At 49.7% G+C, this 16,957-nt stretch overlaps 1 protein-coding gene across 6 annotated transcripts in view; it reads right to left on the bottom strand.

Annotated features, from left to right (window-relative positions):
• The window catches only part of NFIX (nuclear factor I X), a 256,837-nt gene that overhangs the window by 202,843 nt on the left and 37,037 nt on the right, over positions 1-16,957 (bottom strand). For all 6 annotated transcript variants that reach the window (XM_081845283.1, XM_081845285.1, XM_081845282.1 and 3 more), the window contains exon 2: positions 3,044-3,260. In XM_081845283.1, coding sequence (XP_081701409.1) covers positions 3,044-3,070 — 27 coding nt within the window. In that variant the 5' untranslated portion in view covers positions 3,071-3,260. The remainder of the gene's footprint in view (positions 1-3,043; positions 3,261-16,957) is intronic.

Raw genomic sequence — 16,957 nt, 5'->3', positions numbered from 1 at the left:
GTAAGAAAAAATGTATTTCAGAATAGATACTCTGCTTGCCACTCGTCTGTAAGAGTTAAAAAATAACACTTCTCCTCGCACGCGAATATAGCTTTCCTTTCCCTGCTCTGCGCCCCAAATCCAACCATGAAAACTATCTCCTAGTCACCAATATTTCAGAGAATAGTGTAGGAAGATGGGCTTCGCCGCGACGGCGTCTCCCACTTGGACCCCCGAGGAGGCGGCAGAAAGTTTGCCACGCATCTCCGCGCGGGACGCGACCTGGGGAGGCCGGCCGAGCCGCTTCGGGGGCATCCGGACGCCCGACGGGCAGGAAAACCCGGACGGGGCTTCCGAGTTCCACGCACCTCGAGCTGCTTTTGCTCAAAACAAGCCCAGCGCGCGGAAGGGGCGCACGGCAGTTCTACCCTTCCCCTAAGTATGGGCGTCTGTGTGTCTACCCGAGGCGACCTTTCAAATAAGTCTGGGGGTTTCCAGATAAATATAATTTGGGGAGCCGCAAAAGTAAGTGGCGGGGCTTTTTTCTCTTTTTACTTTGGATTCCCGCGTTAAGAGGGGCAGCGGAGGGAATTCGGGGGGTGTGCGCGCGTTCGTGTAAACGCCAGGAGCTGCAACTGGCTTCTCTCAACTTTCGACTTCCCTCCGGCTCTGGAAGCGAAGGGAGGCCGCGCTCGCTCCGGCTCGGCTCGCCTTTTCCCGCTTCGAGCTGGAGGAATCGCGCGGAGAGAGACCCCGGAGCCCTCGCTCTCCAGCCCCGATCCTCGGCTCCCGCGCACACTATTCTTGCCCTTGCTGGACGGCGAAAAGGAGCTGGGGCGGCCGGCGGGGAGAAGGAGAGCCCCGCCGGCCGGCGGGGAAGAAGGCGCCGCGGGCTGCGCGGGGAGAGCGAGCTGCTGCTGCTTCGCCAGCAACCTGTGCAATCGGACTCGACGCAACTCAGGCGGGCCAGTGATTGGAAACGGGGGGGGGGGGCGCAGAGCGAGACTCAACAGGCTGGCACCCGGGTCTGGCAGGCGAAAGGCGGCCACGTCCAGGCTGCTCCTTCAGCCCTTCGTCGTAATTACTATTATTATTATTATTATTATTATTATTATTATTATTATCATCATTCATCATCATCACTCCTATTCTGCTGGACTCTCCTCTCTGCCCCCCACCCCACCCCTTTCTCTCCAGGCTGCGCTTTGCCCTCCCCGTCCACTTATGGCGCTTCTTGACGTCCACACACCACTTATCACGCGATGGCAAGAGACAAAACTCTCTCCCCCCCCCTCCAGATGCCTGATTCGGCCTAAGCGGGGTGGGGTTGGGGGGTGTTTGGGTAAGTCTCCGGCTCTTCTCGGCTCCTCGCTACATATATTGCCGAAGCAATTTCTCCCTCTGCCCCTGCGCGCGCGCGCCAGTCTCCGCGCTTGCCTGGGCTCCTCTCTGCGCGCCTCTCCTTCCTCCCCCCGGGACGAGGGGAGAGAACTTGAGCGGGCGAGCCAAGCAAGTCAAGCGGGGTCGGGTTGGGCGCCTTGCTTGGAGCTTCATTAAAAAAGTGGGGGGGGGAACATTTCTCTTCCCCTCTCTTCTCCCCCCCCCCAAGACGGAGCAAAGCAGAAATGTGCCAAGAGCGCTTCCTCGGGTATGGGGGGGGGAAGGGTGTTTGGCCGCTCCCGCTACGGAACCGCATTCCCCCCCCCAATGGCGCCAATTTTCTCGCTCGCGGAAAAATATGAGCGCAAAAGTCCTCTTCTCTCTCCCGCAGCCCAAGCGCGCCCGACCTGCCTTCCCGGAAGGGCCGTTGGAGCGTTGGCTTATTGATTTAAGGAAAGCGACGGAGGGGGCCGAAATGGACGGGGGGTGGGGGAACCGGGTCATCTACCTGTCCCCGTTCAAGAAAGGAGCGGGAGGCAAGCGTAGCTTGGGAAATGAAATATTAAAAGTACCCCCCCACACACACACACACCCCGCTATAAAATAAGGAGTTTCTGATTTTCGCCTAAGCTCCTTTTCTCCAAGCGGCGGGAGAGAGAGGGAGGCGGGGGGATGGGGGGGAGAGGAAGGAGAGACCCAAGTCAAGGTTGGGACTAAACGCAGCCGCCGCCGAAATAATAAAGATTCTCTCCCCCCCCCTCCCCCGCGCGCGCCGCCTTTGCCTGGAATCCCCTCCCAGCGCCCCCCTCTCTCTCCCCTCCCTCTCCCCAGCAACTCCTCCGTTGCCCACCCAGGGCAACCTCCGACGTGCGACGGCACTTCTCCGCGGGCGGAGAGCACGGGCATATCTTCAAAATCGCTCCTCAACTTTAGAAACTTCTTTTTCTCCTGCACCCCCCCCCCGTTTCGAGCGACAACCTCGCATTTCTCCCGCACATTCTTTTTCCGACGCCCCCACCCCTAATGCAACCAGGGTCTCAAGCCGCCACTTGGCCACCCAGCCCGGTTTCCAGGTCTCCTCCTCCCTGCCCCCCCCACCCGCACCCCATGGTCTCCCCCCCTCTCTCTCTTTACATTTCTTGAAATAAATTTGGGAGAAGCGCCATTTTCTGAACTCCTAAACTCCATGTGCAGCGAATATAACAAAGAGCTTGGAAAGATGCCACCGCTCCCCTCTCGGCTCTCTCCAACCCCCTCTCCCCCCCCTTCTCCTTTTGCAAGGAGGACTTAGAGAGGGAGGGAGGGGGAGAGGGAGGGAAGGCGCGAGGGTCCCTTTCTTCCGCAGCGAAAGCGCGCAAAAGGAGGCAGAAATCAAGCCTCGCACCGGCGGCGCCAGCGACAACAAACGCCGCGGCAGAGCGAGCGAGCGAGCGAGGCAGCCGGGAAGCCGAGGCTGCGAGGGGGGGGGAGAGGGGAAAGGGGGAGGAAAGGGGGGAGGGGAGGAGGGCAGACAACAACAACAACAACAACACAAGGCGCAAACCGCGGACAGAAGCAACCCCCGGCTCCTCTGGCTCGCCTGTCCCAGCAAGGGAGCGAGAAAGGGGCGCTCTCTTCTTTCCCCCCCTCCCCACCCGCCCCCCTCTCCCCCCTCCCTCCACCGCGAGCTGGGCTGTCTGGTTACCTGGGTCAGGCAGTATGGGGAGTACATGGTTACTTGGGGGCTTTGCTTTTGCGGGACTGGGTGTTCACAAGGCGAGCAGCGGCATAGCTCGGGCGGCGGCGGCGGCGCTGGGTGCTCTCGCGTCTCTCGCTCTCTGTAGCTGTGGCGGCGGCGGCGGCGGCTTCTGGCGCTGCCTCTCGCTCTACTCCATGCTGGTCTGTAACCCCGCCTCGGAGCTCTGAAAGTGAAAGTTTAGACAAAGTTTGGAACGGAGAACACTTTTGCCTTGGGAGAGAGAGAGAGAGCGCGAGGAGGGAGGAAGGGAAAAAAAAACGAGTCCAGCCTTTGAGAGCTCCCTCCCTCCCACTCGCCGCCCCCCCCCACCCGCCCATACACAACACACACACACACACACCGCACACCGGAGGCGCGCGCGCGCGGGGGGGGGGGGGAGAACCACACGCACACTTTGCACTCAGAAACACTCCCTGGCTCGTTAGGAAGTTTCGGATTCCTTTGAAGAGCAGATATTAATGGTGATCTCCAAACCACAGAAAGATGAATGCCATCTTAGTCAGGGTCTCTCTCGTCTCGTCTCTAACCCCCCCCCCTCGTCCGTTTGGGGAGATTTTTTGCTTTTGGTACAGAGGTGTGCGGGGGAGCGGGAATGGCTAACGGACGCAGAAAGAGAGGCTTTTTTAAAAGAAGAAGGAGGAGGCAGGCAGGAGGAAGATCGTGGGCACAAGATTTAAAAAAGAGAGAAAGAGAGAGACCTTCTCTAAGGTGCGGGTCTCCCGTTGGTACCAAGCAAGAAATTAAAGTGGGGGCGAGGCGGGTGGGTGATGCCCGTTGTTGGGGCTTGGGTCTCCCTCTCCCCTCGGCGACATCCGAAGGGACGGGCAGTCGGAGAGTGAACCCCCTCAGCCCACCCCGCAGCCTGGCTGAGGGAAATCGGTTTTCTGCAGTTTCAGGGAGGTCTGCCTGCGAGGTTTCTGCTTCGCCGTGGGGTGCCCTCCAGTTGCCCTCATCCTTGCTAGTTGGGAACCACAAGCTGCCAGCGCTGCCAGAGACCCACTTGGGGCAGAAGCGGAGCCGAGCGTCGCAGGGAGCCCCCGAGCAGAGAGAGAAAGATCTGCTCTTCCGACGGCTGAACCGTCGCGCGCGCACACGCACAAGCACACGGCCCCGCGATGGATTGAACAGGGGCTCGGGGTTTGGGGGGGTGCCCGTGGGCCTGGAGGGGGTGGGGGGTTCAGGGCCTTCATACACATGTAGCCTCCTGAGAGAAAAGAAGGCGGGGGGCCACGGCGGGACCCTAGATCCCAGGGCGGGAGGAATTGCACTTGAAACTGAAGTGTGGCCCCGACGGGGAGCCGTTTGGTTAATGGGGATCTTCTGCCACTAAACCCCCCACCAAAAAATGATGTGCACCCGGCTTGTGGAAAGAGGAGGGGGCCGCAGAATACTTTCTGGGTGCGGCAGGAAGGAAGCCGAGCAGGCCTGACTTGGCCTGCTGCGGCCGTCGAGCTCCCGTCGAGCAAGGCCGCCTTCTCCGGCCGGCGGGACCCCGAGCCCCGCTGCTCCAGTTGCAGGCGCAGGCCGCTGCCGGCCGAGGGAAGGAGGGCGGTTCAAGTCCCTGCGAAGACGGAGGGAAGTTTCACCTGAGCAAAGCCGCCGTGAAAGACCTCCTTTGTCCGCCGGCCAGGCTGCCAAGGCCAGGGGCGTGCGCCGCCGATCCAGGTTCAAAAGGCCAGGACCTGGATCGGTGGGGGGGGGGGTTCGGGGGGGTCCCCTCTTTCTATGCGTAGGGAAGAAGATGAGGGAGGCGACGCTCCGCTGTCGAAAGCGCTCCAGGAGAGCAACATCCCCGTCCCGCGCCGTCGGTGGTTTTCGGTGCCATCCTCAAGCCCTGCGCCCTTCCCCGCTTCTCGCGCATCCTTTCCCGCCCGAGTCTGCTGCTGCTTTCGGGGGGGGGGGGTGATGACCGGGCGCCTCCGGTAGTCCCAGGCCAGGCAAAGAATGCCTTCCCTTTGGTCTTTCGGACTGCCAGGAGCAAACCGGCCTGCTTTTACACGAGCTATTTGGCCTCCGAAGGGACGCACAAGAGGAAAATAACCAAGAGTTTTCTCCAGAAAAAAAAGAAAAGTAAAAAAAAAGTTACACGCACGCGTAATTTTACATATTCCCACATTCAGCATTTCACTTTAGGAAACTGAGACACAAGGAATGCATATACAGTGGTACCTCCGGTTAAGTACTTAATTCCTTCCGGAGGTCCGTTCTTAACCTGAAACTGTTCTTAACCTGAAGCACCACTTTAGCTAATGGGGCCTCCCGCTGCTGCTGCCACACGATTTCTTAACCCGAGGTACTATTTCTGGGTTAGCGGAGACTGTAACCTGAAGCGTCTGTAACCCGAGGTACCACTGTACACATGGCAAGTCTGAGGGACAGGGGAACCCTGCCTTTTATCCCCAGTGCCGGCTGCCATTCTGGACCCCATTACCTGGAAGTAAACCCCATTGAAGTCAATGTGACTGATTTCTGAGGACTGCACTGTCAGGGCCACGACTTCCCCCAAGTAATAACTGGGAATTGTGTTTTCCAGAAAGGCTAATAATTCTTCCAGAGTTGCCTAACTCACCTACCCCCCCCCCCAACACACACAGCCTAAGCTTTCATGGGGAAAGGAGGTATGACGCCTAATCGCGTGTGGGTCTGCAGTGTAGATGTGCCCCTGTATCCACGGCAGAGGCAGGATTTGAACCGAATCCAGGTCTGCCCAGCTTGCAGCCCAACGTGGGTGCAAATGGAAGGGCCCAGGGCCCCAAATAACAAGTGTGAGCTCCTAAACTGAGGCTGTCGCAAGAGCATGCGGCAGTCCAAAAGGCATTAGCAACGGGCTGCTTTGCGCGGATGATCGAGTTTCCTGCAGTGGTGGAAACGGGGAGGAATTAACCCTCTTATTTCAACAAAACCCTTAAAAGCTGATGAATTCATTATAGCATAAAGTTTCATAAAATGAATTCATTATAGCATAAAGTTATCATAATCTTAATGGGGATTCTCCCCAAGTCTCTCTTCTGGTGGGAGTGCAATAATAATAATAATAATAATAATAATAATTATTATTATTATTATTATTATTATTATTATTATTATTATTATTATTATTATTATACCACCCTTCATCATGAGATCACAGGGCAGTTCACAGAATAAAAGACAGGATAAAAACAAGTAAATAATTAAAAACAAAACAGAAAAAACTTTCCCACAGTGTAAGGGAGGGGCAAATTATAAAATTCCCCCCTGTCATTCCTCCCCCCCCCCTCTCTCACACACACATACACACACACACATTGCATTCAATTGCCACCTTCAATGTAGCTCTTATTTCTGATGGTGCTGCAGCAGCTGCGGCAGCAGCAGCAGCAGCAGCGAAATGCTCAGCCTTGTCTGACATTATTGTGCCTCTTCCACCATTTCTGCCTAAGCAAGGCAGCTGGAGAGCAGCTAGGGTTATAATTGGTCCAGACCATTGGTTATGTGTACTCTAGATCCCTGGCTGACTTGGCTTGTGAACTAGCCTTTGGAAGTGTGCATGCACACGAAAGCTCATACCTAGAACTAACTCAGTTGGTCTTTAAGGTGCTACTGGAAGGATATTTTTTTTATTTTGTTTTGACCATGGCAGACCAACACGGCTACCTATCTGTAACTAGCCTTTGGACTATAGATGGTCAAGAAGGTAATGCCAGATAACTTATAATTTGCAAGTGGGATAGATCCAGTCATATACCAGCAGATTCTGATTGTGCAGTTAACAAGGGACAAGAAGTCACTTCCAAATACAGTGGTTCCTCAGGTTAAGTACTTAATTTGTTCCGGAGGTCCGTACTTAACCTGAAACTGTTCTTAACCTGAGGCACCACTTTAGCTAATGGGGCCTCCTGCTGCCACCGCGCTGCCAGAGCACGATTTCTGTTCTCATCCTGAAGCAAAGTTCTTAACCTGAAGCACTATTTCTGGGTTAGCGGAGTCTGTAACCTGAAGCGTATGCAACCTGAGGTACCACTGTACAATGTGTGAGGTTTATGAGGTTTGTTGTGAGAGCACATTGAACCTCGGCATCCTCTACTGTAAGGGACTTAACGGCTGACAGCTGACACAGCAAAATGTCTTGGGACACCTCTGGGCAGGAGAGTGAAGAGACAGGGCCCTTCTGTGCCATTGCTGTCTTTGCAGGTGGGTTTAACCACACATCAGCAAATTCAGGTTGCACAAAGTGGATCTGGGCTTCTCACACAATAAATGGGCTTCCCACAAAAAAAAGTCTAGAGGACTTTTTGCAGTAAAGACAGTGCAAAGAGAATGGGATGGCAATTGCTTGGCACAACATCGTCTTACCTCCCCACCAACAAATTGGAGGGATTGCTCAATAAATAATGAGCATTGTATCACCTCCCTGCAAACTTTGTGCAGACAAATCTAGATGAACGCTCAATCAACAGGTCATGTGGAAGTGACAGGGCCTCTGCTAAATAGTGCCAGTTCCACAGCATCCCTAGGAGCTGCTGGTGATTTGGACAAGGGAATGAGATACATGGTTTCCCATCTACCTCTAGGGGGCACTGTTTCCAATCCACTTCTATTCAGGATTGACTAAAAACCGCAACTAGAAAGGTAATTGACATTTCCAACAGGGAAGGGGTGCCCTTTACGGACTCCTTGCTATTCTGTCTCCAGATCACCTCTATTTCTGGTTATCGTAAAGCTGAAATATTAACCACAGCAAAAGCGTGGCTTCTCTAAACCTTAAAATGGCAGAGTAAATGACCAGTTGATGGGTACACAGTTTGACAGATATTCAGATAACATCTGTTATGGTTTGATGTTAGAGTGGGCAGAAGTAACAGGTAAGCACTCTCACTATTCTAATGTTCATGCTAATAAGCATCTCGACCAGTGATGCATTCATTGATTGTGGATGGGGAGGCAGTAGCCCTTCAGATGTTGCTGGATTCAAACTCCCATCAGTCCCAGCTATCATAGCCTATGACGGTAGTGCAGCAACGTCGGGAAGGTCCCAGATTCCCCACTCCAATATAGACGGCTTACCTGTGGAAATGCTTATTACCATTCCATCATGATACACAGGCAGTGTAGATAAACAAAATCGAGAAGAATTGCATGCTCTTTTGAGGAAGGGATTAGAATTCAAAGTGGCCGTGGTAAACACGGGGAACTTGGCCGGAACACGGTAAAAATAGAAAGCGGTGGGTAAAAGGCAGTTAAGTGATCTCACTATTAGAAGGATCCGAGAGTGGGGAAAAATCCACCATAAAGCTAAATACGAGCCAGAAGTCTGATGCTCTTCCACAATAAAATAAAGGGAAATAAACCAAAAAGGCAAGTAAAATTTTGGATGCTGGAACAGAAGCTTTGTATCCAAGAAACAGGAGCTCATAATTCCACTTGAGTCAGCAATGGCCAGGCTCCCCTGACACCCCCCCCCGCCCCCCCAAAGTCACATACGCCACCTCAGAATCCAGTGTGGAGATCTATACTCCGACGAAGCCACCAATCACATGAGGCCCCCATGCTAAACAATACTCTGCTGCTGTATGCCAGAGGTCACATATCAAGGAGCCCTGAGGATGGTCAAAAGCTAAGTCAATTTCTAGGACAAAGGACAAACCATACATGACATGCAGGGGTTTTGTTTTGTTGTGTGTTTTTTTTAACTTTTCACTGATATTTGTTTTAATGAAAGCCACAGCAGGAGACTGCAGTCTTGAGTAAAATATTTGCCAATGGGAAGGAGGTGCTTAACCCTTTTCTCCCTCAGTCCCTAAAACTTTTCCCTCATAGAGAGAAAAGTTGAATGGTGCTTTTGAAGGACAGCCTCCATCCTTATGTATCTGCCCAAGCTTGAAGACCAGCACCCAAGGTTCTGCTCTCTGGCTCGAGTACCAGGCTGGGTAGTACCAGGGACAGGGCCTTCCCTGTGGTGGCCCCATACTTCTAGAGTGCCTTCATATGTCTCTCTCTGGGTTGTACTCTATGAAAAGCCTATAGATTTTTATATTGCAAGCCGTATTCCAGTTGTTTTATGTGTTTTTTAAAAGAATTGTTTTACTGTTAACTATCTGAATGTTGTCTTTTCTTGATTTGTTGTAACTCACTTTGGCGGGGCATACACCCCAAAGACATTATATAACCACCATAATCAAATAGGAACAACAACAAAATCCCATGAGAAAAGGCTTAAGCACCTCCTTCCCACTGGCTGCTCTTCCACTCAACCTCCCCAAACCACTTTTCATTTTAAATGTGGGGCAGGGGGTGTTTTTTGGAGGGTGCATAGAGTTGCATATCTCATATAGTTTGAGCATACATTGCAGAACAAACTGAGTTTGAAGTAGGTCAGACTTCTGATCTACCTCTTACCTAAGTTGCCCAAGTGACCTTTAGACACTCATGAAGTGTGAATGCCAGTGGCTGTGTGAGTCATCTGGCCTGACTAAATACCCTTGGGAGACTGCCACACACTCTTTATAGAAGCTGGGTCCAATTACCTTACAATAAGAGGCAGGGTGGGGCAAAGCGAGCTAGCCACAGATATGTATTAGGGGGTTGCCTATGAGAATAAACCTTTGCAGAGAGTAACCATTACATTTGTCCGTTGCCGCAAAAAAAGCAGCCCGCTGGCACTTTAAAGGCAAACTGCTTTATTATGGCATCAGATTTTGTGGACTAGCGTGTGCCACAATAAAGCCGTTGGTTCGAGTCCTACCACAATAAAGCAGTTCGTCTTTAAGATGCCATACATCTGTTAGTTGCTTTTGCTATTTTATGAACCACCTCTAAAACTGAGATGATCGTGAAAGCACGTCAAAGTGCAAGAAGAAGAAAAAGAAGAGGAAGAAAGGGAAGAAGAAGAAGAGTTTAGATTTTACATCCCGCTTTATCACTACCCTAAGGAGTCTCAAAGCAGCTCACAATCTCCTTTTCCCTTCCTCCCGCACAACAAACACTCTGTGAGGTGAGAGGGGCTGTGAGACTTCAGAGAAGTGTGACTGGCAAAAGGTCACCCAGCAGCTGCATGTGGAGGAGCGGGGAATCAAACCCGGTTCACCAGATTACGAGTCCACCGCTCTTAACCACTACACCACACTGGCTCTCTCCTCAGGCTTAACATAGGTGGTTATTTCTCTGGAGTGCTATTTATTAACTTCAGTTTTGCTCCAGTAGCTTAACAAGGAGATCTACAAATATTGTGGAGCAGGAGATGGGTAACTTTGTTTCCCATGAAGAAACTTCCTCGGGGAAGAGTAGCATAAGCCCCACCCACTTCTATACAAGCCAAGAGGACAGGGGCAGCCTGCTCTTTTGCCGCTTCTCCCCCTGTGTGAACAGGAATCTTTCCTTTGGTCACTTCAGCTGATCACTACCATCTCTCCATGTGTCTTAGCTTGTGCATGGGACTGAGGTATTAGGTGCATCAAAGGCGGGGGGCGGGCTTTGCCATAGCCTCTTTTGCTCTGCAGGAAATAGGCTTAAGAAACCCTTTTGACAGTGTCTTGGGTGAAAGCGACTGAAGAGCAGTAACAGTGGGAACAGGGTCAAATTTGCATCTAGCATCAAATTGGGATGTGCCACTAATGCCGCAGAAGACAGAATCAGAATTCAAAATGACTTCAACAGATTGGAGAACTGGGCCCAAGCTAACAAAATTAATTCCAATGGGGACAAATGTAAGGTTCTGCACTTAGGCAGGAAGAATCAGATGCACAAATACAAGATGGGGACACCTGGTTTACTAGCAATACATGTGAAAAGGATCTAGGGGATCTTGGTGGACCACAAGCTTAACATGAGTCAACAGTGTGATGCAGCAGCAGAAAAATCTAATGGTATTCTGGGCTGCATCAACAGAAGTATAGTGTCCAGATTGAGGGAAATAATAGTACCACTATTCTGCCTTAGACCACACTCAGAATACTGTGTCCAATTCTGGGCACCACAATTTAAGTAGAGTGTTGACAAGCTGGAATGTATGCAGAAGAGGGTGACCAAGATGATCAAGGGTCTGGAAGCCAAGCCTTTGAGGACTGATTTATGTTTAGCCTGGAAAAGAGGAGACTGAGAGGAGATATGATAGCCATCTTCAAATATCTCTACTGCTGTCACATGGAAGAGGGAAGAAGCTTGTTTTCTCCTGCTCTGGAGGGTAGGACTCGAACCAACGGCTTCTAGTTACAAGAATGGAGATTCCGACTAAACATCAGGAAGAACTTTCTGACAGTAAGAGCTGCTTGACAGTGGAATGGTCTCCCCTGGGAGGTTGTAGACTCTCCTTCCTTGGAGGTTATTAAGCAGAGGTTAATGGGCATCTGTCATGGGTGCTTTAGTTGTGATTCTTGCATTGGACTAGATGAACAGATCTTGGGGTCCCTTCCAACGCGACAGTTCTATTATTCTCTTCTAGGATTCTAGGACTGAATCCACAGGGTCAGTCAGAGGCTACGCTAGGGGCTGGATTTGGCCCTCATGCTCCCAGTTACTTATCTAGACTTTGCCATGGAAGAGTGGGCAAACTACTCTCTTCTCTGGATTCAACAAAGCCATACCAGCAGATGAGGATGGGAGAAACAGGTAACAAACAAGTATCACTCACAGGGTGTCCAAACAAGCCCTGATCCCAGTCCTGCCCAGAAGGGCTATGACTGCCACCTCTGCTTTCGAAGCAGCTTCTCCTAGGGCTGAAGGTGGAGACTGGACTGGCTGGGCTCTCATCCCAGTGCACACAGCTTCATGCTCTTATTTCCCACACAGGCAATTGATTGGATTGCATGGCACTTCTAGCGTACTTCATTAATATTGAGGGTGGGGAATGCTGCCCATTAAAGGAGGAAATAGAATGGTGGAACCGAAAGCCCAAACAAGATTGGGATCTGGAATCTGAACCCTGCAGTGCTCAAAGTACCCTAGATATATGTGGTTTGAAACAGCTGGTTATGGAAGTCATAGTAAACACTCTGTTAAATACAATTGGTTCTCTCACAGAGATACATAACTTTTCAACTTTACAGAAATTGAAGCTATACATCAATTTCATGGCTCAGCTTTCCAGGAAAAGCCCATATCAGAGCACCACAGAATCATGCATTGGAGGCCATGCCGGTCAATGTGAGGAATCCAGATCAAAGGAGAACAACAGGATCCCTCAACAAATTTCCACTCGTGGTCAGTTCACAGACTTGGCAGCAGCAAACCCAGATTTGCAATAGAATGCAGAGTCCACAGGGAGCTGTAGCCAACCCTGGTGCTCTGATTAGAGCACCTGTATGAAACACATGCAAGCAAACACATGTTTGTCACACTCACACTTCAGATAATAACAGAAAACAAAACAAAACAAAATATATTCAAGAAGCAATAAGCCAGCTCTTACTGAAGTGGCAAATCTATGCCTGGGCTGTACCACTTCAAACCGCAGGTGGGAAATCACATGATGCGATGCTCATTTGTGAATTTTTTTAGCCTGCTTTTTGGTCAAAAACTGGCAGCCAATGTATCTCATGGGGAGGGGAGGGTTTCTCAACTATATGCAGAATAATTTTTGGGTGTGTGGGGGGGAATCAATTATGTGATACTCCACCTGCAGACCAAAAGAGAAGTGACCCCACATGATTAGAACTGGGTTGGCAAGGCTACATGCCAGCAAGGGATGAATTAGTTGGTCTCTCATTCTTCAACAGCAATGAATCAGCAGCACTGAGTGGCTCAGGTAAACCTTTAGGGCGGAACAGTGGGGCCAGTTCCACCTGCACAAAGTGGTTTTCTGCAGCCATCTCATAGTGTAGATCTCACAGATGCTGATTGTCTTGTGAATGGCTTGACACGGATGCCTTTTTAGCCATTTATCTGCTCTGGTCTGATTCATATTGTTTTATTGTGATAATGCTTATTTGGTATGTGCATTAATTATTTTCTTTTGTCCATTGGATAGTTTTTAGCTGCCTTGGGCATATTTTATGGAAAAGGGGCGGTATAAAAGTAATTAATAAATAAATGAAAAAATGGGTAAGTGGGCAGAGCTTCCTCTTTTTTTTTTTCTTAAACAAACTTGTGTCAGCCTAAGATTTGCAGATAAATTAAATAATTCACAAGGCAATAATCCATGGGACTCTCCACACCCCAATGGTGCAGAAAAGTCAGCTATGAGCATCCACTGTGATCAGTAAGGCAAATCCAATGTCTCTTGCACCTTCCCTTAAAATTTTGTACTGGCTGTAGTGTGCAATGATGGATATCACAGGGAGAGACATGCCCTCTGCCCCTCTCCACCCTCCTCAATTAGCCCTTGAAAGCCTCAGGATCCAAGCTAGGAGAATAAAGCTTCAGGCAGCAAAATGTTGGACCGTCCAGTCTCTCAAAAAGCCATCAAGCAGGCAAGGGCTGGGAGATCTCATTCGCACCAGTATGCATTCTCAGTAACTTCCAAAGACCCTAGGAAGACACAGGGGGCCACAGAGTGCTCTGAATTCTCCTCTTGCCAGGTGGATGGCAGCCTTAGCTCCAGCCCCACACAACCTCTAAGCATCAACCACTCCATTACCGGGAGCCATCAATCACCACCAAATGGGATGTAGCAGACCCACGCCAGGGCTCAGCTCCAAGCTGGTCTATGAAATGCACAGCTTCCTATTCAAGGCTCCACTGATATCTCTTCCCCACTCACCAAAGAATGGGCTGCGAACAATCCTTCCCTCCCTCACCTCACAATGAGATGATCCAGTGAATAATAACTACTCAAGGACCTGCTGCCAGAAAGAGGGCAGGTGGGCCAATTCTGCCTCTCTGAGCTATAGACTGCCACAATGAGGGCCAGTCCTTCCCCCACCACCACTCAGGGGCCTTATCAGCCACCCAGCAATTTGCTTTTGCTCTGGACTTCCAGTGTCTCACGTGTGAGTGGCAATTTGTGGCAAGCGTCAGAGCATTTAGTGATACGCTTTGTTAACTGTGTGAGTAGACAGGGAGACCTGGGCCTGAATCTCTTTATTGTCATGAATTTGCTCTCTGGCTTTGGGCAAAAGCTAATTTCTCTCATACTCTGCCTGCCCTTCCTGCCATCCTAATGGTTACCTAATTCCCAGGAAGAGCAAAAGTGAGAAATAATATTAATAATTTATTACTTATACCTTGCCCATCTGGCTGCCCCCCACCCCCAACCACTCTGGGCAGCTTCCAACAGGTTATTAAAAACACAGTAAAATATCAAACATTAAAAACTTCCCTAAACAGGGCAAGATGCACACTTGTAAAGTATAGCAGTCAACTTTGGAAATTCCTTCCTAGAGATGATAGAGTAGATCCCTCCTTGCTGTTCTTTTGTCTTCTTGTCTGCTTTATTCTTTTGAGAACTCATTGTTTCTAAGGAAAGGGTCATTTAAAAATATGCTGTGCCTTTTTTTTTTTTTTTTTACTAAGTTTCTTTATCAGGTTTTATAGATTTCTTTTCTATCGTTTTAATATCATTATGGTTTAATAACTTATTAACTATTGTCTTTTATGTGTTTTCAACTTTCTGTGTTTTATTCATGTTTGTTCTAATTTTGTGAGTTGTCTTGACTCCTGGTTCCGGGGGAGGAAGTGGGATATAGATATAATAATAATGACTTTTGTCCCACCTATGTCAACAGTAGGGGAGCTCCATGGTATCCATTGGCATAAGGGGCCTGCTACCTGCACCAAGTCACCAGTGATGATTTCTGTCTCAGGCAGGGTTTTAAATACAGGCAAGCCTCAATTTGCATGGGGGTTGTGTTCCAAGTCATTGCTTGCGATCGTTGCCGCAATGCATGCGGTCATGGTCACACGTCAATTGGACGTGCATAAATTGGTCATTGCCTGTATATACAAGTGGGACCTGCCACACGATGTTGCAGTGCTGCCATACAGGCTTCTAGACACATCATTCTAATCCCTCTCCTAACTGGTTTTTTTATTCACTTTCCCTGTGACAATCTGTTGCTACTCAGCACGCTTAATCCTCATTGGGCTGTCCTTGAGTTTTCCCCTCCCCCCCCCACCCCAACTTAGGGTTTTGGTTTAATTGTACCTCTGTAAACATTCAGGCTTCCCTTCCAATCCCTCCCGTTTTTGCATGGATGGATGGTTACGAAAACTATGGCACAGCCTGAACATCAGTGAAAGAGGGAACACCACACACACACACACACACACACACACACACACACACACAGAGTTCTATGTACAGTATTTGGCTTGCTATTGTATTCTAAAATTAGGTAAAGGTAAAGGGACCCCTGACCATTAGGTCCAGTCGTGACCAACTCTGGGGTTGCGGTGCTCATTTCGCTTTATTGGCAGACTTTCTGATCAGCAAGCCCTAGGCTCTGTGGTTTAACCCACCGCGCCCACCACCCGCATCCCTAAAATTCTAACATTACTATTAATCAAATATAAGCAAATGAAGCTTTCATAAGAACAGAGATGTCTGATCAAAGCAGAGCGCCTTAGAGCAGCTCGGCTCATTTTTCACTCCTCTGTCCAGCACTGCAATCTGGATTCTGAGAAGTGGAATCTGGCCTTACTGCACTGTGGTCACAGGGGATGCTGAGCAATTCAAATGTTGCTGCCTGACTCCCTCCAGAAAATTGCAAGAGATCCTGAGATGCACCTCTCAGATTTCAATTTTCCTGCACTGGAGCCCCAAACAGTATTTATTCATTTGAATACTTCAGCACTGCAATTTTACGAAAAACATCAAAGTAGTTTACAACCATGTAATACGACTAAAAGCCACACCAAAATTAAAACAGATAACCAGTTAACGATTCCAGAAAATGCTTGTCTGCATAAGCCTTGCAGCACAGAAGAATTTACAGCAAAGCTTTAAAGGTTATTATAGAAGATGTCTGCTGGATCTCTACTGGAAGAGCAGTCCACACTTACGGTTGGTGATGTCAAATAGGGGAGGACCAGCAGACAATCCTACAAAAGATCTCAGTGATCAAACTGGGAAATAAGGATTCAGGTGGTCCCTAACCTGCCCAGGACTTAAGTTGTCCATGGCTTTGTCAATTAACATAACCTTGAACCTGGCTTGGTAGAAAATGGGTAGCCACTACAGATGTCCTGTCCAGGAAAAAGGTGAGATACAAGCCCAGGGCTCCACAGTTGGAGGCTGACTAACCCAAAAACTGCAATTGCTCATGCATGGTTAACACACATCACTGTCACTCAGGTGTTTTCAGCACTTAACTCCAAGAGACAGTTCCCTGAACAAGAGCAGCCACCAGCTTGAGCTCCTATGGACAGCGTTCCTCCCTGCTCCCTGCTCCCACTCACCCACAGGTGCAAATGTCACATGCAAAAGGCTGAGATCACCTCAGGTTGCATCAGCCTGATGATGATGATGATGATGATGATGATGATGATGATGATTTATACCCTGCCCATCTGACTGGGTTTCCACAGACACTCTGGGTGGCTCCCAACAGAATATGAAAAACGTGATAAAACATCAAACATTACAAACTTCCCTAAACAGGGCTGCCTTCAGATGTCTTCCAAAAGTCAGATAGTTGTTTATTTCCTTAACATCTGATGAGAGGGTGTTCCACAGGGAGGGTGCCACTACTGAGAAGGCCCTCTGCCTTGTTCCCTGCAACCTCACAGTGAGGGAACTGCCAGAAGGCCCTCGGTGCTGGACCTCGGTGCCCGGGCTGAATGATGGGGGTGGAGACGCCCCTTCACAATCAAAGCAGTTTCTTTCTTTTTCTTTTCTTTTTTAAAAGTAGGCACTCTTAGGCTACAAAAGCTTCTTGCCTCCCACAAGAAGAGAGAAAAGGGAAAAGGAAGAAGACGAGCACACCCAAGCATCCCAACGCCTCGTAT

Source organism: Podarcis erhardii, assembly GCF_964252035.2.
Source record: "Podarcis erhardii genome assembly, chromosome: 17".
Classification (NCBI taxonomy): Eukaryota; Metazoa; Chordata; class Lepidosauria; order Squamata; family Lacertidae; genus Podarcis; species Podarcis erhardii.
Note: the sequence above shows the minus strand (reverse complement) of the source record. Positions and strands in the feature narration are given on the sequence as shown.